Source organism: Piliocolobus tephrosceles, chromosome 11 (genome assembly GCF_002776525.5).
Source record: "Piliocolobus tephrosceles isolate RC106 chromosome 11, ASM277652v3, whole genome shotgun sequence".
In the NCBI taxonomy this organism is placed as follows: Eukaryota; Metazoa; Chordata; class Mammalia; order Primates; family Cercopithecidae; genus Piliocolobus; species Piliocolobus tephrosceles.
In genome coordinates this window covers 122,631,707-122,651,898 of record NC_045444.1, presented here as the reverse complement: position 1 = coordinate 122,651,898, position 20,192 = coordinate 122,631,707, and the positions used below count along the sequence as shown (strand labels likewise).

General features: G+C 48.1%; 1 protein-coding gene across 2 annotated transcripts in view; it reads left to right on the top strand.

Annotated features, from left to right (window-relative positions):
• IQCA1 (IQ motif containing with AAA domain 1) overlaps window positions 1-20,192 on the top strand; it is a 171,544-nt gene that overhangs the window by 129,901 nt on the left and 21,451 nt on the right. For both annotated transcript variants that reach the window (XM_023228745.1, XM_023228744.2), the window contains one exon: window positions 2,780-2,979. In XM_023228745.1, coding sequence (XP_023084513.1) covers window positions 2,780-2,979 — 200 coding nt within the window. The remainder of the gene's footprint in view (window positions 1-2,779; window positions 2,980-20,192) is intronic.

Below are 20,192 nucleotides of genomic sequence, written 5' to 3'. Positions count from 1 at the left end.
TGTATATTTTATATACATATATATGTGTATATTTTATATACATATATATGTGTGTGTGTGTGTGTGTGTGTGTATATATATATAAATGGTGGCCACTGCCCAGACTAAAAACCCGGCCACTCAGCAGAGGACCTTGAGAACATGTCGTGGCCGCTTACATACCTGGCCAGGAGACCCTGGCTGCAGCCTGGGGCTGGGGCTTAGACTCTGAAACCACCTTGGTAGAGAAGGGGAAGCCCAGGAAGTGTCTGGTCAGCATCCACCCACCCTCCTGGAGGTATTACTGCCACACGAGATCACGGAGAAGTGAAGGGAGGAGGCGTGCTCCCAGAGCAGAAACCATGCCCGCTGTTTCATCTCCTGCCAGACGCCTCCAGGTGGATGTGGTCCAGCTTTTACTGATTCATAAGCAGTTCCAAGATGCAGAGGCACTTCCTTGGAGTCACAGGGCTAGGAAGGGGCTAAACTGGGTTGAGGACACAGAACACTGGCCTCCTTGTTATCTCTTTTTTTTTTTTTTTTTTTTTTTGAGACGGAGTCTCGCTCTGTCGCCCAGGCTGGAGTGCAGTGGCCGGATCTCAGCTCACTGCAAGCTCCGCCTCACGGGTTTATGCCATTCTCCTGCCTCAGCCTCCCGAGTAGCTGGGACTACAGGCGCCCGCCACCTCGCCCAGCTAGTTTTTTGTATTTTTTAGTAGAGACGGGGTTTCACCGTGTTAGCCAGGATAGTCTCGATCTCCTGACCTCGTGATCCGCCCGTCTCGGCCTCCCAAAGTGCTGGGATTACAGGCTTGAGCCACCGCGCCCGGCCTCCTTGTTATCTCTTAATCCTCGGAAAGTTGAACAGGGCTCAGGTGGGAAAACTGGAACCGTACTGTGTCTCTTGGTAGCTCTACAAGAGGGGCAGGAAGAGCTGTGGACACTGGCACACGTGTGTCCTGCCAGCTCCTGGGCCCTCTGCCCACCTTTGCCCTCCCTGAGGTCAGCCAGGCCCCAGTGGAAGAGGCCTCCCTGGGACCACCCTTTTCACATCTCTGGGTGACCTTGGTGACCACCTCCTTTCTCTGGAAGGCCACTTCCCGTGTCACTGCCACACACTCTCCCAGGGCCACTCACCCGCCCCTGCTCCTCTGCCTCCTGCCGCCCCTCCCAACCCAAGACTCTGTCCTCAGCACTGTTCTCTCCTCCCTGCCCCGCTCCCAGAAACCTCTCCCGGCCCCCTGGCTTCAGCCAGCACCCCTGGCACCTGCCATCCCACACCACCTTTCAGGTCCCTGACCGCTGGCTCCTCACCCCTCCCTGTGCCAGCCTGGCTTCCCGGCCCCACGTGAAGCCTGCCCACACACCCCCTCACTGCGTGTTACCGTTCTGCCCGTTCCTCAGAGGCCAGCCCAGGGGCCACCCCCTCCTGGAAGTCCAGCCTGAGTCCCCCATGGGGAGCAGTTTCTTCTCTGAACTCCCTGTGGCTCTCCTGGACCTTCGCACCGCTTGCCTCCCGTTCTCATTATGGCAACTCAGGTTCAGCTCCCCCCCGGCCTGAACTGTCCACAGCAAACCCTGAGTCTTTTCCACATTTGTGTCACTCCCCACCACAGCCCCCACTCCCACGGGCGCCCGCCCTAGCTCCCAGCCAGGGCCAACACAGAGCAGCCTTTGATACCCAGGTGTCCAATGCAGGGCACATGAATGGCATCTCTCTCCTGTTGTGGAAAAGTCTCTCCTTTACCCCGTTAGATTGCCGCAGCCCTTACTAACCACAAAAAAAGCATGCTCATTGAATTACATTTTGAAGAGAATTTGCTCAAAACCATTTTCTGAGTTTATGTGGAGAATGGTAGGTAGCCATAAGAATGACATGTCCAGTCATCACTTAAAGTTTCTCTATCTTTTCAATTATACAAGAAAAAAGAAAAGCATAATCATTTTATTGGCATTTACAGATTATCAAAAAGAGCCCATTAAGTGACAGAACGCAAACTAACATGATAGTAAATGATTTGATCGCAGCACTTTCCAGAATTTAATCCCATTCACTTTTCAGTTGCTTTGTGCCCAGTACCTGCTCTGCTTGTGTTCTCTGCAGTGGAGAAGACCCACACCCGAGGTCCCTTCTGGGCACTAAGGAAATTGACAGTGGTGGAGAACACAGGGCATGAACCTCCGAATGACTCTAATCATCCAAGTCACTTTATTATCAAGTGTCAGGTTAACTCTGCCGCTACTGACAGCTAGAAATCAGGGCAGGAGAAAGAAGTTCAGGCTACTGCTGCCTGGATCCGTCTTCCCTTTATCTCACAAGAATCACTAAATGGTAGGCAAGAGGGTTGCAAGGAAATAAATACTTAGTCAACCTTATCGTCTGTGTCTCCACATTCCTCTTCCCAAGCTTGAAAAGAATTTAATGCTGCTGCTGACAAGCAGAGAAAGCACTCAAAAAAAAAGAAAAAGAAAAAGAAAACAGCCAAAGGTGAGCTATTGCAGGAATGCTCTTTAAAAATTATGATTTTCGGGGAAATACTGATGTGGAGAGGGGGAGAAGAAGGGCATTAAGGACCCGCAGAGACCCTATGGCTCCACCACGAGCCCTGACATACAAATTAAAAGTGTCACGGAGCCGGCTGGGATGGAGGCGTGTCTCTGGTTTGAAATGCTTTCGACACCTTTATCACTGTTGCAGAAAGTGGGGTCACACGATGCCGTTTTGACCTTGAGTTATCCTAGTTGAAGAACCACTGATTTTCTTGGCAGAACATTAGCACCTTGCCTCTGCCTTTTTTAGGTTCTGCAGCAGTGCATGAAAAAGCTCCTTTGGTGAAATCGCTGCTGTTAGCCGGGCCGTCTGGGGTAGGGAAGAAAATGCTGGTCCATGCCATCTGCACCGAAACGGGAGCCAACCTCTTCAACTTGTCCTCCTCTAACATTGCTGGGAAATACCCTGGTAAAAATGGCCTCCAAATGATGCTGCATGCAGTCTTCAAGGTATTGATTACATTTCTTGGTTTCCAACTCTCCTCCCTCTTTCAAATTACATTTCCAAACCCTGCAGACAATTTCTGTTGGCAGACAAGCATGACTCTCTTAAATTTCCTCATTGTCTACTCCTGAAAATTACTTCATTATTGCATATGGCCAAACACACACAATTAGAAACAACTTCTTTCTTTCCATAAGCACCCTACCGTGCCGTCCTGATCACCCTCCCTCTGCCACAGGAACCCTTCTGGAAATGCTTTCATGTCTCATTGAAAATTAAACCCACAATTGCTTTGTTCGGCCCACCTCACTTTAATAATTGACATCAGGTAGAGATATTTGCATTATTTGGATTCTTCCTTACATGACGTGAGTTACCAAGGTATGGTACCTTCTGTGCTTCTGTGCACTCCTCACACAGGCGTGATGGAGAAGCCTGCAGGCACCTAAGCCAACCAGAGTAATGTAAAGATGCGGTGATATCACAGGATCCGAGCAGCTCTGTGATCTTAGCTAAGCTGCTAGCTTCCCTGGGTCTCCATTTTATCATCACAAAATGAATGTGTTTGAAAGAACTTTGATACAGAATATTTTATATTTAATACGAAGGCTTTACAAAATTTAATCTCTACTTGCTTCAGAACCTCCAGGTTAGCCTTATGCTATTCATTTCAGTTAACTGCCATGCCAGCTTTTACTGTATCAAAACCTACTTGGTAGCAAACACTGTCCCATATTGGAGGTCGGGTGTTGGCTCTGTGTCTGCTTTCTGAGGGGCTCTAAAGCATGAGAGATGCTCATCAACGAGGCAGTTTACAGGAATGATAAATGGACAGGAATGTCTCCTCCTTAGTGTCATGCTAATACACCAAGAAACGAGAGAGTGACAGTAGTAGGATTTCTTCCCTTAGCCACATGGTCCCTCCCACTGCAGCAACTCAGGACATGCCACTCTCCTTTTCTCTCGTGCTTGTAAGGAAGGAGTTCAGAGAGGAATCTGTGGAGTATGCAATGTGTAACCATCATTTTCATGCACATATGATCATTGTACAACTTTTTTTTGAAATTTATATTCAAGTCATTTACCTATAGTTGATGCTTGAACAACACAGGGGTTGGGGCGCTAATCCCCTGTGCAGTTGAAAATCCACATATAGCTTTTCACTCCCTACAAAGCTGATTACCAATAGCCTACTGTTGACTGGAAGCCTTCCCAATAACAGAACCAGTTGAATACCACATACTTTGTATGGTGTATGTATTATACACTGTATTCTTATAATCAACTAGAGCAAAGAAAATGTTATTAAGAATACCATAGAGAAGAAAAAATCTATTTACTCTTCATTAAGTGGAAGTGGTTCATCATAAAGGTCTTCATCTTTGTCTTGTTCACATTGAGGAGGCTGAGGAGAAGTAGAAAGAAGAGGAGGAGTTGGCCTTGCTGTCTTAAGGGTGGCAGAGGTGGAAGAAAATCTGTGTATACATGCGCCCACACAGTTCAAACGAGTGTTTAAGGATCGATCAACTGTACCTTTCATTTAGTTATCGGTTTCACTGGTTCATTTCATTGTTTAGGTTAATTTTGTATTTTTTAGTATTTCAAAATTTCTGAGAATTTTGAGGAGCTCTCCAACTATATGCATTTCTATATTTCTCCCTGTAGTACTGTCAGTGGCTTCACATATGTTGAAGCACTGTTATGAGATACATCCACGTTTAGGACTGTTATGTCTTCCTTCCTGGTTGATTATTTTATCATTATGAAATGACCCTTTTTGTCCTGGAAATACTCCATGTCTTGAAATCTACCTGGTCTGATACTAATGGAGCCACATCAGCTTTCTTATGCTGAGGGTATATGGTATATTTTTATGCTGTTTTATTTCCAATATGTCTATATCTTTATAGTTAAAGTGCATTTCTTATGGATAGCACACAGTTGGGTTTGCTTTCTTATTCAATCCGACAACATATGTCATTTCACTGGAGCATTTGCTCCGTTTATTTTAAATGCAATTACTTAAATGATTGAGTTAGGTCTACCATTTTGCTATTTGTTCTCCATGTGTTCCTCTTTCATTCAGCTTCTCTTTTCCTGCCTTCTTTTTGGTCTTTTTAAATTTTATTTTTCAGTGCTGGCCTACGGATTACTGTAGTCATTCTTAATTTATCACAGTCTATGTAGAATTAATATGGTATTTTACATAAAATATGAGAATCTTGTGACAACATAATCCACTTGTTATCTCTGTCCTTCATTTTCTTATTATACATTTTACATTTATAAATGTTATATATACCACAATAGAATGTTATTTTGCATTTCACAGTCATTTGTATTTTTAAAAAATTAAGAGAGAAGAAATACAGTATTTTATACATCTCCATGTATTTGCTGTTTTTAGTACTCTCTGTGTTTCTGTCAAGTTAAGTTTTCACCTGGTATCATTTCCCTTTCAGCTAAAGAACTTCATTTAGCATTTATTTTAGTGTAGGTCTGCTGACAACAAATTTTCTTGGCCTCTATTTTATTTATCTTAAAATATTTTTACATTGCCTCCATTTTTGAAGGATATTTTTGCTGGATGTAGAATTCTGGGTTGACCTTTTTTCCAGCACTCTTAAGACATTATTCCATTGTCTTCTGGCCTTCTTTGTTTCTTATGAAAAGTTAACAAATTTTTGAATTATTTATCTCCTGTGTGTAATGTGTAGATAGATAATTCTATCTCCTGTGCAATCTCCTGTGTCATTATTCTCTGAATAGTTATAAGATTTTATCTGTTTTGATTTTCATCAGTTTGACTATGGTGTGTCTAGACATTCGTGTTTGGTTTTGGTTTTTGTTGTTGTTGTTGTATTTATACTGCTTGTAGCTCACTGTGTTCACTGAAGCTGTAAACATATGTTTTAAATCAAATTTAGAAACTTTGGGCCATTATTTTCTCCAGTTTGTGTTTACTTCATTCTCTGTCTCCTCTCTTTCTGAGGCTCTAATTATATACACATTTGACTGCTTGATATTGCTCCACAAGTCACTGAGGTTCTGTTCTTTCTAGTTCCCACATTGGATATTAATCTGTATTCAAATGTACTTACCCTTTCTTCTACCATCTCTAATCTGCTATTCAGCCCATCTTGTGGCTTATTTTTTATTTCTGATCTTCTTATCTTTTGCTTTTCATTTCTAGCACTTACATTTGCTTATTACTCGTTTTCATTTCTCTGCAGAGTTCTCTATCCGCCCATTTCATATGACCATCTTTTTCCTTCAAGTCTTTGAACTTAATTGCTTTAGAGCCCTTATGTGCTCATTTCAAAACCGGGGTCATAATGGGGCCTATTTCTATTTGACTGCTTTTCCCTTGACCATGTGTCACATTTCTCTGTTTTTCCATCTGATTGATAATTCTTACTGTATATTAGACATTGTGGATGGTACGTTGTGGAGCCTCTGAAGCAAGCGGGGCTTTGTTCTAGCAGGCAGTTAAATTACTGGCTGATCAGCTTGAACTTGCAGAGGCTTCGTTTTCCATTTTGTTAATATGGGTCTATTTTGGCTTTGTCTGTGGTCCAAAGCAAATCTCTTCATCCTGGAAGATGGTCTTTAGTCCAAGGTTTCAATGGAAAGCCTGTTTACCAAGCTCCTCTGACTTGGCAGTAGCTGAGGGATGTGCTCCGTTCTTTTAGTTTTTCATCTATTGCTTTTCACAGAGCTTCTTAGAATCTTCCCCCACGCAAGCACACATCTAAAATTAGCCAATGATTTGAAGGTGAGCTGGAATTTGAAGCCAGGCAACCTGACTTGTGGCCTCCATGTGCTTAACTACCAGTAAGCACTAAGTTCTTCAGAGGAAAGATAAAATGAACCCATCCTTTTGCCCAAAAGAACACCTAAATTTGTTCATTCTAAACATCAAATTTTGTTGACATTTGACATTGTCAAGTAACAGACAGAAGCACATAAGTATAAAAATATTAGTGTTTTGTAAGCATCCACATATCCTAGACTGTTCCATACATCACTATGTATTAAGTCATTCAGTCCTTACAACAACTCTATGAGGTAGGCATTATCATTATACCCATTTTTCTGATAAGAAAACTAAGGCAAAAGTCATTTTAGTAATTTTCTTGGTTGCAGTGCAATGATAGGATCTCACACAGTCTGGCTCCAGAGCCTCCAAGTTTCAAAACTGCATTATACAGCTGCTCACTGAAGTAGGACTGAGTTAAGTATCTGTTTTCCGACCCACCAAACAGTTTAGTAGCTCCTGGTGTGAATCTAGGACAGAGCAAGGATGTGATCTTTCTGTTCTCACTCTAGGAAAGTCTTTGTTCCTGCTGCTGAGAGATTTTGTCTTGATACCAGAGAAGTGATCTTTGCATCTATTAGAATGATCACAAACTGGCATTGTGTGGACCGCAAAATGCTGGGTGTCAAATTATTAAAATGTGGAGCACCACAGTCACCCACCTGGGCCACTTCATGTCAGAGTGCCTGACACACACCTCATTAAGCTTCACCTTTCTTGTGTATATAACTGATTAATGAAAGACCCAGAGGTCTCAGGAGTGGGAGCCATTCAATTAAAAATTGTGTGTAGTGAGGCCACCGTGTCCCAGTGTGACTGACAGAGCAGCTATCTGCATTGCAAAGAAGTATTTGCTTTTAATTAACCACAGGCAGGGGGGACAGGATGCTCGTGCTGGTACATGGGCGGCAGGAAGCTGGAGTGCCTGACTGTGCCGTGTGAGCCACAGAACACGGGTCGTGGCTCGAGGGCAGCAAAATATGGTTGGTGGCATTTGCGGGAGAAGGTGAAATAACAGAAGGGCCTGATTCCTCATGGAGTCTTCCTAGAGAGAAGTCCTGTTACCAAGTTAATCTCGAGAGGCAAAATCATGAAACTGCTGGGAAATACTCGTCATTTCTCACTTCAGGCAGGTCGCATTCGCCTTACTCATAGCACCGTGGAAGCACGCAGGGAAAATGAGTCTCCGATTGGTTGCACAACCGTAAATTCAAATCCATTTTGTGATCATTGCGTTTGGAAGATTTCTTTATTTTACACACAGTAACTAATAGAATAATGAGTGAGGGGTGAGGGGAAGCGTCTCCTTTTTAAGAAATGCGTTTACAAGTAAATGACTATTATTTCAGATTCCCTATACTACTAAAGCTATACATAGAAAAGAATATACATATCTTGGAAATATAAGGAATATTTGTCTAACCATTTAATAAATATTTGACAAATGATGAACATGCAATAAGCATTTCACAGGTAAAAGAATTTGTAAGGCAGGGCTGTTGCCTATCACCCACCCCAGGTGCCAGTCTCCTTGAGTCTGTATAACAGTAAATCAGGGCACAGAGGAGTGGGAGTGGCTTTTTCTGACCTCTGCCCTGGAGTCAGGCACACGCTAAGGCGTTTTACACATATTTTCTCTTTTAATTGCATCAAAGCTCTGATGAGGTAGGAATTAACATCCCCATTTTACAGATGAGAAAACTGACACTCAGAGTGCTGAATTTCAACAAAAATGCAAAAGAACCAGAGGACTGACCTCTGGATTTCAGTCCAGGTTGGGCCCCAAGACCATCGCATGGCCCCCCGGCTGGCCTCTGGGGAAGCCTCGGTTCCGCGTGCCCCTCCCTGTGGGAGGCTGTGCCCTCCACAAGACACAGGGATAAGGCTCTTCCCGGGCCAGCGAGTCTGCTGGGAATATCCCAGTGTGAGACGGTGAAGCAACTGAAGGCCATTCTGCTTCTTCCTGCATCCCCCTTGCCACTGAGACTGCCCCCACCCTCCAGACCTCTCATTAGAGAGGCAAGGGGAGGCCAGGGCAGGGCGCAGGGTAGGAGGCTGGACCAGAGGACGCTTCAGCGGCCCTCTTGGTCCTGGGCAAGGGTCCTCTCTGCCCCCGGAGGTTCGTAGGTTCTGCTTTCCTGCCCTCTGCTTGGCGACCTGGCCCCTGAGGGCTGAGTTAGAGTGAGGACCTGGGAGAATGGGGCCGAGGCAGTGTCCACTGTAGAACACGTGGCCCACAGGGGTCTGCAGCATCTGGACAAAAGGGACCCTCAATGCCCTTGTGCCCCTGTACCACCCACCCGGCTCAGTACCACCACCCGGCTCCTCGGTGGGCTCACAGCCAGCAGCCTGTGGCAGCACACCAAGGGCTCTCGCCCAGATGTGGTGTGTGGTGGTGTGGATGGCGAGTCCAGGTGTCCGCAGGGTCGCCTGGCCAGTTTCTGTAGCTCATAGAAGGAATGTTCCTATAGGAGAAGACTTCTCTTCCTGATTAATAACCCAGACAAAGACATTGCTGCTATTTGTGGATGATTGTATTTAAAACACACACACACATACACACACACACACAAATGTACAATTAGTGTAATAAATATGTTAGTCTCATTTTACAAGGTGGATATCAGTAAGGATGATGCAAGGCCTACACCTGGCCACCAAAACAGGGCTGATCAAAAAGGAGGGGGAGAGGAAAGAGAGGAGCAAGGACAGGGGGAGAGGGAAGAGAGGAGCAAGGACAGGGGAGAGGGACGCAGGATTTAGCGACGCCGGTGCAGCCTCAGGTGTGGACATGGTGGGAGGCCAATGCCCTGAGTCTTGAGCGCGTCATCCATGAAGAGGCCAGGCTCCCCTTCAGCTGTGTGCGGAGGCAGCTGCAGGCTGAGGAGGGGCGTGCACATGGCTTCAGAACCTTTTGTTCTTTACATAGACTTTATTTTTCAGAGCAGCTTTCAGTTCCCGACGAAAGGGAGGAGGAAGTGCAGACAGCTCCCACAGAACCTGTTCTCACACAGGCAGGGCCTCCCCACTCTCCACGCCCCACAGGGGGCCACACCCACCATGTGCTACAGTAAGGAACCCAGACAGACACCTCACTAGCGCCCAGAGTCCGTCAAAACCCGCTGTGGGTGGGGGTGCAGGCCTCTGCACGGCCAGTGAGGCCTCTGCCCTTGTGTCCACTGCCTGGAACATCGGCGTCAGTCCTGGGAGGCCACGTCAAACCAGACACCGGGGAGGGGCCCAGGCGGGGAGGGAGACCTAGACCCCCACACACAGGAAACTTCTCGGAATTCAGACACATGCACCCGCAAAGAAAGAAGGAGAAAAAAGAACACGAAAGGCCCCTAGACCACGGTGGGCCATGTAGCCAGGTCCGGCTGTGTCAGAGGCTGCCGTGGGAAAGGGACTCCCAGGAGGAAGGAAACGAGGGCCAGGCTTCTCCAGGACCCGGGATACACATCCCGCTCTACCTGTCCAGTGACGACAGGGAGCACCCCACGGGGGGAGGGCATCAGGCTGTGGAGGCCCCGGGCGCTGTGTGTCAGTCAGGCGTGGAAACACACTCTGCAGGCTGTCAATCACCAAAACCACAGCGTGGCATCCGCAGGTGTTCTGTATCGGGGCAGTGGGGACGATGCCGGACCAGGGTTTGAGGCCACAAGCATTCAAAATGTTTAGGCAACCCGGAAACACTCGGGGTGGAGGCGATGGAGGTGCCTTGGGAAGTTGAGAATGGCTTTGCACACAGGCTTCGCCAAGCTGGCCAGAGTCCGTGCCACCTGGCGGGAATTCATTAGCCCTAGTGTGGTGGGCAGAGGGCTGAGGAGGAGATGGGGCTTCAAGAGTTAAGTTCAGGTGGTTTGTAAGCCTGACGCCCCCCACCATCCAACACCTTCCCCTTGAACACAGTCTGGAGATGCACTGATTGCATCGACATGTGCCTGTTACTAGCACCAGCCTGCCCCCGACACACATGCACACAAACACGCGCACACTAACATACATGCACACGCATGCACACTAACACGCACACGTGCACACTAACACACGCTCATACGCACTAACATGCACACGCACATGCACACACACTCATACACTCACATACACTGACACACACATTGACCACATATACACACACATATATGCATGTCCTGTCCTAGTTACTCTGCCCAGTCTCTCCTGTGAGCCCCTGCATCCCAGCTCCTCTCTGGTGCTTTGCTCTGCCTCAGTTTACCTCCCATCCCACCCCGGGTCCGCCCAGCCAGGCTTCTCTTTCTAGTGTACCTCTGCCCTTCTTTTGATGATCATTTATGGTTTATGTCCAACTAACTGCAGTGAGGACTTGAAGTAACCTCTGCAAGTACATAAAAGGTATTACAAGGAAAAAGAAACTTAAAATATAATTTTTCAATAGTGGAAATGCAGGCCAAAATGTCACATGAACTATTTAGACAGAATCCAAGTGACCACAGTATGGGAAAGTGAACCCCCTCCCCCTGCAAATAAGCCTTACTCCCCTGCACGCTCCCTAACCCCGCAGCACCTCACTCAGCGTCACCCACTCAGACACAGGCAGCTGCAGCCTCCACAGGCAGGGACCATGTCTCCCAACTCCCAGACACCCCTGCCTCCTACCACAGAGCTCTCAGATGCACCGTAAATACGTGTGGGATGAATGAATGAGTGAATGAGTTTCAGCTGAGACACAGCAGCTGGAAAAAAAAAAAGTAGCTGTTTTTTTCCTGCAGTTCTCCTTGGCAAGCAAAATAGGATCCTTTGAGAGAGAACCTCCAAAATGTCCAGGGGTCATCTGGGCAGAGCATCTTCATAACCTATGCGTGCCGAAACACAAACAGGTTTTAATTGTTGAGCCATTATCCCCCGAGAATCTAATTCTGATGGTGAAGGTTTGACAGTGTTTCTTTGGAAAATACAAAAGACCAATCCCATAAAATGCATGTGGATGGAGACGTCTTTAGTTGTTTGCTAGAACTTGCTAGCATTTGAAAAAGCACACGGTGGAGATTTGTCTTTATTTCATAATTGACACAAAACAAAAACCCTCTAGTGATATTTGATAGGAGCGAAGAGCCCTCTACTGGCAGGCGAAGTGAACTATCCGACAGAACTCTGGAAAGTTCAATTATGAATTAATTAATGTAATTGTCCATGACCTCAGACTATCTGTGGGTAATTTAAATGAAGCCTTTTCATAGCTAAATGAAAATTAGAGAAGCAAAGGATACCATTTTTCATTAGCAAATTGGCAGAGAGTTTTTTATTATTAATCCTTGTTGAGGAGAAGAGGGTGGAGAGCCAGGGCCCTCATTTATTCCTGGGGACAGTGTAAACAGATGGAACCCCCAGGAGGGCAGTGCGACAGCACGCGTAAAAACGACACGCACAGAACGTCCGGGCCCCTCCACCTGGAAGCCTCTCCTGGCAGTCATTCTAAGGAAATTCTCAGCCAGGTGCCCTAAATAAGTACTATTTGGAGTAGTAAAAGATGGAAGCCATCTATACATTCAAAAACAGGGGATTAATTAGAACCCTAATCCTGGTGCTTCCTGTTAAAATTGATAACGGAGAAATAACTTTCATATGACATGAACAAAGCAGCCCATAAAGCAGTATGTGTTGAACAAGATCCCATTTTCGTAAAGGATCTGTAAGGACAGGAAATGTTCGACGGTTGATTCTAGGTGGAGGGAGAAAGGTGTTGTTTATGCCATTCTGTATATTCTGAGATTTTTACTAAAGAACACCGCTTTTCCGCAAACCGTAAGAGCAGATCTTATTCCCAGCAGAGGTGCCTGCAAACATTTCCTGTGTGGCCTGCACACTTTCTGCAGTAGCAGCCACCCTGCCCTCTGGTGTCTGTGGTGCGAGGAAGATGAGCCCTTCTCCTCCCAGCCCGTCCTCCTGCCTTCTGTCCCTAGCCCGTGCTATCCCCAAACATTTCCTGGGCACTGACTACCCCAGCGCCACATGCTCCCCAGGCTCACTGTCTGCCCGTCTTTCTGCAGGAGCTCTCCCTGTCACCTGGCTCTGTCCCCTCCACTCCCTGCCAAGGCCACCAGTGACCTCCTCATTACCAAACTCTCTGGCCAGCACGGGCCACCATTGGCCACCCCCCCACCACCACCCTGCTCGTTGGCGCCCTGGTTTCGAGGCTGGCTATCCCTCCAGACCCGTCCCTTCTCTCCACAGCTGCTGCCCCTTGGCAGCCCAGACCTCCTCCTGTACCATCGTCTTCCCTGTGTGGCCCCGGGCTCTGTGCCACCCTCTCCCGGCCTCATCCACTGTCCCCCTTTACTTGGGAATTCCTTCTTCCACTCTTGAGGCGTCCACTGCTGGTGGTTTGCTGTGGCCTCGGAGGCCTTTCCTGCCCTTGCCTCTCTCCTCCTCTCTGGCCCCAGCAGCCCTCCCTGCCTGCCCCGCTGTGCGGGGGCTCATGGCAGCTGACACTGACCTCCTCATTACCATCCTCTGGGCATCTAGCATCGAGCCCCCTCCCGCAACCCACAACCCACTGTTACCGAGTCTGGCCAGTCCTGCCCTCCCCATCCTGCCCTGCCTATCCCCCGCTGTGGGCTCTCATCTTCTCCCTGCAGCAGCCCCGCAGCACCTCCGTGCCTGGGAGGTGTCCTCACTGTGCCACCGCCCACACCTGCCTGCTCCCCGAGGACGGCACAGCTCCCACCACATCCTCCTCTACACACTCCCCAGAGGGATTTTTCTGTAACATAAAAAGGATCAAAGTTCTTGATTTAAGTCTTTTCCATGCCTTCCACGGCCTCTAGGATACAAGCAACCTCTGTAGCACGGCCACGCACTTTTCTGACCCCTTACAGAAGTGCCAGGCGCTCCCCGTGTGCCCCAAGTGAGGACACCTCACCCTGTGCCCTGGCTCCTGGCCCGTACCCCCCACTTCAGACCATCTGATCTTCTGGAGACCTTGGAAGGCCTGTCTGCTTTAACCGCTATCTGCGGTCTCCATTCCTAGTTCCCTCCACCTGCCCACTTCCCCTTTCTGTCGTTGGTGGCCCTCACTGACATCCTGATTTCCTTGGAACACCCTCAACCTCAGGTCTGCTCTCCCCTACCACAGGTGGGCTCCTGGAGGTCGGGGACCCTGCGTTATTACTCTTTGTGACCCTGGCACCTAGCACAGTGCCTGGCACATCAAAGCTCTTCTGTAAACGTCTTATAAAGGAAGAAATGAAAGAACAGCCTTCATTCTACATTCAGGGCCAAACCTAGCAAAACCTGTCTTTCTTCCCCATGGCAGTCTTTCACGCATTCGAAAAGAGCAAACCTACCTGCCTCCAGTCTTCTCTTCTCCAAGAGAAGCAGCCTCTGTCCCATTCATCCCTCCTGGACAAAGCAGCTTCCACTTGACACTGCCTCAGTTTCCATGCCTGTCTTCTCTGCGGTCAGACCTGAACATGGTCACCAGGGGTCCCATGACCAGCAGGCCCCTCAGCTTCCCCAGGGGAAGGTCGGGAAAGCCAGAGATCCGAGCTCTGGAGGGCAAGACAGTGATGGCTTTAGGATTCTTCCTGCTGGGATGAAAGATGGTAGTGGATGCTACAGGTCAAGGGTAGAGAGACACTTTGGAATAGGCATCCCGTCTCCCCTGGCAATGTGGTGGCCACCTGGCCCATGCAAGGCCTTGTGGGTGCTGGGCCAGCACATGACTCACCCCTCACCTGGCTCTGCCTCAGCATCCTCATCTGTGAAAGGGCAGAGCCGCGGGGTGTGGTTGGCACACATGGAGCATGTATCCAGCGAGGATGGAAATGGTGTCCTGGACGCCAGAGCACTTTGCAAACAAATGTTAGTTGTACTGTTATCATCATCCAAGAACACCCTTGGGAAGCGTTTTCTGTTTTGTTTGGTAACAATTGAGCCCTTCCAAACCACATCACTCCAGAGTGCCCCGTACAACCTGTGTATCCCCAAAGCTGGTGAACTAGGGAAAGGAATTCCTTCACAGGTGTGTGTTAAAAATACAGGAAGCATGGAATTCCCCCATTAGTTCTGAAGGAGCTCCAACTTATAGGAACAATCACTGACGTCACAGTCAACAGAACAGTGCCGCCGTTTTCAAAACAACTGGTTTAGAATCAGATGCTGGAAACAAGACTGTGAGTCTCACAATCATTCCAAGTTAGTACGATTCCTGTTTCAAGGCTGCGCAGCTTCGTTTGTTAAGAGCAGAAAGAGAAAAGTTAACGCTGAAATTCTTGGTGTTCACATCTGCAATTCCCACCTGGGTTGAGAAAATAAAGGTCCCAATAGGAACTATGGAAAACCCGTTGCTTGCCACGTGGACATCGTGCGAAGTAATCCACAGCAGCCACGAGTGCAGTCAGCTAAGACGAGAGACGGTTGTTTTGTTTTTAACTTTTATTTCGGGGGTATGTTTGCAGGTTTGCTACATAGGTAAACTTGTGTCACAGGGGTTTGTTGTATAGATTATTTCATCACCCAGGCATTAAGCCCAGTACCCAGTAATGATTTTTTCCACTCCTTTTCCTCCTCCAAACCTTCACCCTCAACGGAACCTGTTGTTCCCTTTTTTTGTCCATGTGTTCACACTGTTTAGCTCCCACTTATAAGTGAGAATAAGTGGTATTTGGTTTTCTGTTCCTGCATTAGCTTGCTAAGGATAATGGCCTCCACTCTATCCATGTTCTTGCAAAAGACATGGTCTCGTTCTTTTTTTATGGCTGCATAGTATTCCATGGTGTATATGTACATTTTCTTTATCCAATCTGAAGAGAAAGTTGTTGATGTGAAGATGATTTCTCCATTGATTTCAATTCTAAAACTAAGATTCTTAAGAGGTACTGAAAACCATAAGGTCTTGCCTTTGTTATTACAAATTATCTTTTCTCTAAGAAGTGTAAACCTTTTTACATACAACGTCTCATGTTCTTATTTACTTTTGGGCTGAAAGTAGGGAAGCTTTTGACTTAAACTTAAAATAGCTGTAAGGGAACAGTGGCCCCTTGGAGCTTGCCCCCTCCTCGCTCTTCAGCTCCGTCCCTTGGCAGCAGTGCCCAGGCCATGTTGGAAGGAAATCGGGGGCTTGCACCAAGGAGCTGAGAGAATGGAAGACTTGGAGTTGAAAGGGATTAGGAAGTGCCATGAATAGACTGTGGGGCTGTTAGGCGTGGGGAATGAGACAAGGGTGGATACCCAAGCCTCTGGCTTGGGTAGGAGCAGAGTCACACGGAACCGGCAGGAGGCAGGATGGAGGGAGGGAAGGTGGCCTTCTGAGGCTTCCCATTCCATGTGGGAATGGGAAACTCTGGCCTGGAGCTCTGGATGTGCATTTGGGTGTGGTCAGCACGTAGACACCAACTGAAGCTACCAGAGTGGATGAGATCAGCCCTCAAGGTGGTATTGAGAGAGTGCAGAGAAACCAGGGCAGGGTCTTTGGGCACCTGTGCCTAAGCCAGCGCATAACAGGCATCTCTGCTTCCGGGTGGGGCTTCCTGACCACGCTGCTCTTCAGCGTCATCTGGGGAGCTTTAAAACCTGCGGGCGCCGGACGACACCCCAGTCACACCAGAATCTCCAGGGCTGGGACCTAGGTCGTATTTTCCAGAGCTCCCCAGGTGAGCCCAGTGAGAAGCACTGAACTGTCAGTGAAAGAAAGAGGCTTCCCTCTCCAGCTCGTGCTCCGTCCCTCCTCTCTTACCTGCTACTGTGAGACTCCGCACACAGGGATCTCTTTTCTCCAACTTTCAAGCACATGTTGTTGTCAACACCACCTGGTGCTGTTGCTCCTGACTGGGTGCACTTCCCGGCTGGAGTGACCCTGTTCGGACAGGACCCAACCCGTTCCTCTTCCTGCCCTTGCTGCTCTAGCGGAGGGTATGGTGCCCAGCCGGGATCAGTATAGATCAGTTCAGTGTACAGCGTCGAGCTCCATTTCCAAAGGCCCTTGAGCACGCCCTGCATTTTCTCCTGGATTTCCCTCCTGCCGCGACTTTCTCCTGCACACTGACCAGAACTCAGAGGCCCCTTCGAGTCTACATTTCATGCAAAAGCTTTCTTTGTAGAAGCACAGAATGTTTAAGCTGGAGAATCACGTAATACTTTGCTGTGATCTACCAGAGAGCTGATTTTATTAAGCTTTTTTTAAAAAAATCAAAGATGAAGAGAGAAGAGGAGAGAGTTCCTTTTTCCTGTAGCATTTTGTCTGTTTCATTGATGAAAGCTCGGGGGCAAAGCACCCGGCTTGGTGTTTCTCCTCATCAGCTAGTCTTCTCGGCTAGGCTTTGAAATAGACTCGCTTCTCAAGTCCACTGGCAGGTGCTATAGGTAATAACCTATGCATTGATTTGAGATTTCAGATTTTGATTTTTTTTTTTTTTTTTTTTTTTTTTTGCCATAAGTTATTAGGGTACAGGTGGTATTTGGTTACACGAGTAAGTTCTTTAGTGGTGATTTGTGAGATTTTGGTGCACCCATCACCTGAGCAGTATACACTGCACCCTATTTGTAGTCTTTTATCCCTCACCCCCTCCCACTCTTCCCCACAGGTTCCCAAAGTCCATTGTGTCACTCTTATGCCTTCGCGTCCTAGTGAGAATATATGATGTTAGGTTTTCCATTCCTGAGTTACTTCACTTAGAATAATAGTCTCCAGTCTCATCCAGGTCATTGCAAATGCTGTTAATTCATCTCTTTTTATGGCTGAGTAGTATTCCATTGCATATACATACCACAGTTTTTTATCCACTCATTAACTGATGGGCATTTGGGTTGGTTCCACAATTTTGCAATTGTGAATTGTGCTGCATGTGCAAGTATAAACACGTGTGTGCAAGTATCATTTTCATGTCTTTTCCTCTGGGTAGATACAGTAGTGGGATTGCCGGATCAAATGGTAGTTCTACTTTTACTTCTTTATAGAATCTCCACACTGTTTTCCATAGCGGCTGTACAAGTTTACATTCCCAGCAGCAGTGTAAAAATGTTCCCTGATCACGCCAAAAAATAAAATCCTAGTGGCAAGGCCAAAATAAAGTGCCCACAAATGCAAGTCACCCCTACATTCCGCAGAAAGAAGGCTAGGTCTGGTGCTCTAGGTTGCAGTCAGCCAAGATCGCACCCCTGCACTCCAGCCTGAGTTTTATACCTTGGCATGCTTCTGGGGTCTTGCATCCCTTCTCCCCTGATTCTTCCCTTGGGGTGTGCTGTCCGCATGCACAGTGGCCTGCCAGCACTTAGGAGGGAACATACACAGTGTATTTACTGATATCCGATGTAGAAGTGATGGCCCATGAAGGAAGAGGGCGAGGCCTCTGGGATTTAAAGATGAGGGTTTTGGTTTTGTTAGCAGCAAAACGTATCCAAGTCATGTGGCACCAAAGTATGTTAGCAGTGGCAAATCCATACGGGCCTGCAGCAACCTCAATTCTTGCCTCCTCAGAAGAAAGAATTGGACCAAGGAGGCAGAAGGAGAGACCAGGCTCGGCAAGTTTTAGAGCAGGAGGGAAAGTTTATTAGAAAGCTTTAGAGCAGGAAGGAAAGGAAGGAAAGGATACTTGGAAGAGCGCGGGGTGGGTGACTTGAAAGACAGGTGCACTGGCCGGGCGCGGTGGCTCACGCCTGGAATCCCCGCACTTTGGGAGGCCGAGGCGGGCGGATCACTTGAGGTCACGAGTTCAAGACCAGCCTGGCCAACGTGGTGAAACCCCGTCTCTACTAAAAATACAAAAATTAGCCAGGCATGGTGGCACGCCCCTGTAAACCCAGCTACTTAGAAGGCTGAGGCAGGAGAATCGCTTGAGCCCGGGAGGCAGAGGTTGCAGTCAGCCAAGATCGCGCCACTGCCCTCCAGCCTGGGTTTTATATGTTGGCATGCTTCTGGGGTCTTTCGTCCCTTCTCCCCTGATTCTTCCCTTGGGGTGTGCTGTCCGCATGCACGGTGGTTGGGAGGGAGCATGCACAGTGTGTTTACTGGAGTTGTGCGCACGCTCACTTGAGACGTTCTTCCCTTACCAGTCGAATGTCCCTGGAAGGTCCTAGACCAGTTAAACGCCACCATTTCACCTCTTAATGCGCATGCTTGAGCCCACTCGCCCAACCCCTGAGATCTTATTGGGAAGCTGCTGATTGCCAGCTTCCGGTGTTTCTGTTTATAGGGAGACTGCCGTTTCCCAGTGCCGGCTGTGACCAGTGATTATTATAGAGACAGTAAGCAACCTCCTGCCCATCATGGGATGGTCACCTGACATTGCTGGTGTGTGTATGTATTGGAAGGAGCCCTGTCCTGCTCTGCTCATGCCCGACTAGCTCCCCACTGTAACATGACCACCTACTCATCTCTGGGGCCTCAGTTCTCAGCTCCAAAGCAGAGGTCCTAGGGCTGGCCCCACATTCATGGTAAGAGTAGATGAGGGAACCCATGGAGGCTGCCTCAGCTGCCAGCACAGACTCTAGCCCCCAGCCTGGGCTCCAGTCCTGCTTCTGCCACGCTGGACCTGTGTGACCAGGGCCGTCACTTAATATCTGCAAGCCTCGGTTTCCTCGTCTGCAAACAGGGATGATACCAATGGTTCCTGCTTCGTAGGGTTCGGATGAGATAAGCAGTTTATTCCACATGTGCGAAGGCCTCCAGGAGGAGGCAGTGCCAGGTGTGTGCTGGCTCTGGCCATGTGTGATGCTGGGCACATGGGTGGCTGATGCATGGTACACATCTGCCAGCTCACTCACTGCAGTTATCACACCACACCGGCTCAGGGATCAGGATTAAAATTTGGGATTCTGAGTTCCTAAATTCTGTGACTCTGGGTCTGCAAAACCACACCTACCAAATGGTGCTTGGCTGGCACTCTTTTCTCTCTGAATGTCCGTGTGTGCTGGGGCCTGGGAATGCAGCCGGCCCAGGCGTTGGGCCAGCACAAGGATCCAGTTCAATCAGTGCCCACTTCTGCCTTTGAAGGTGCATAATCTGCTTTATAGCCCCGACTTGCCACTTCGTACATAATGACAGGGAGGCAGGCTGTGGAGTGTCCCTAGTGATTTTTCCATCATTCGTTGAATGACTGTCTTGGTTTAAAATCATGCCTGCTGCCTTAATGATGTTTTAAGAAATACAAAAATAGGAGTACATAACGCTGTATTCACCACGGCTTTTATCTGTCACAATTTCGCACAAAGCACAAATTGTTGCAAAAATACCTGAACTTCGCTATCACGGGGGTGCTTTGAAGAGATTGTTAGGTGTACAGCAATTATTCACGGGCCCACGGTAAGTCCCATCCCAGCTCTGTCGCGAGGCCCTGCTTGTCCAGAGGGGCTCGGAGCCGCCTTTCAGGGGGACCCTGGGCCACAAAGGCACAGCCAAACAGAGATGAACAAATAGCCTCGTGGGGG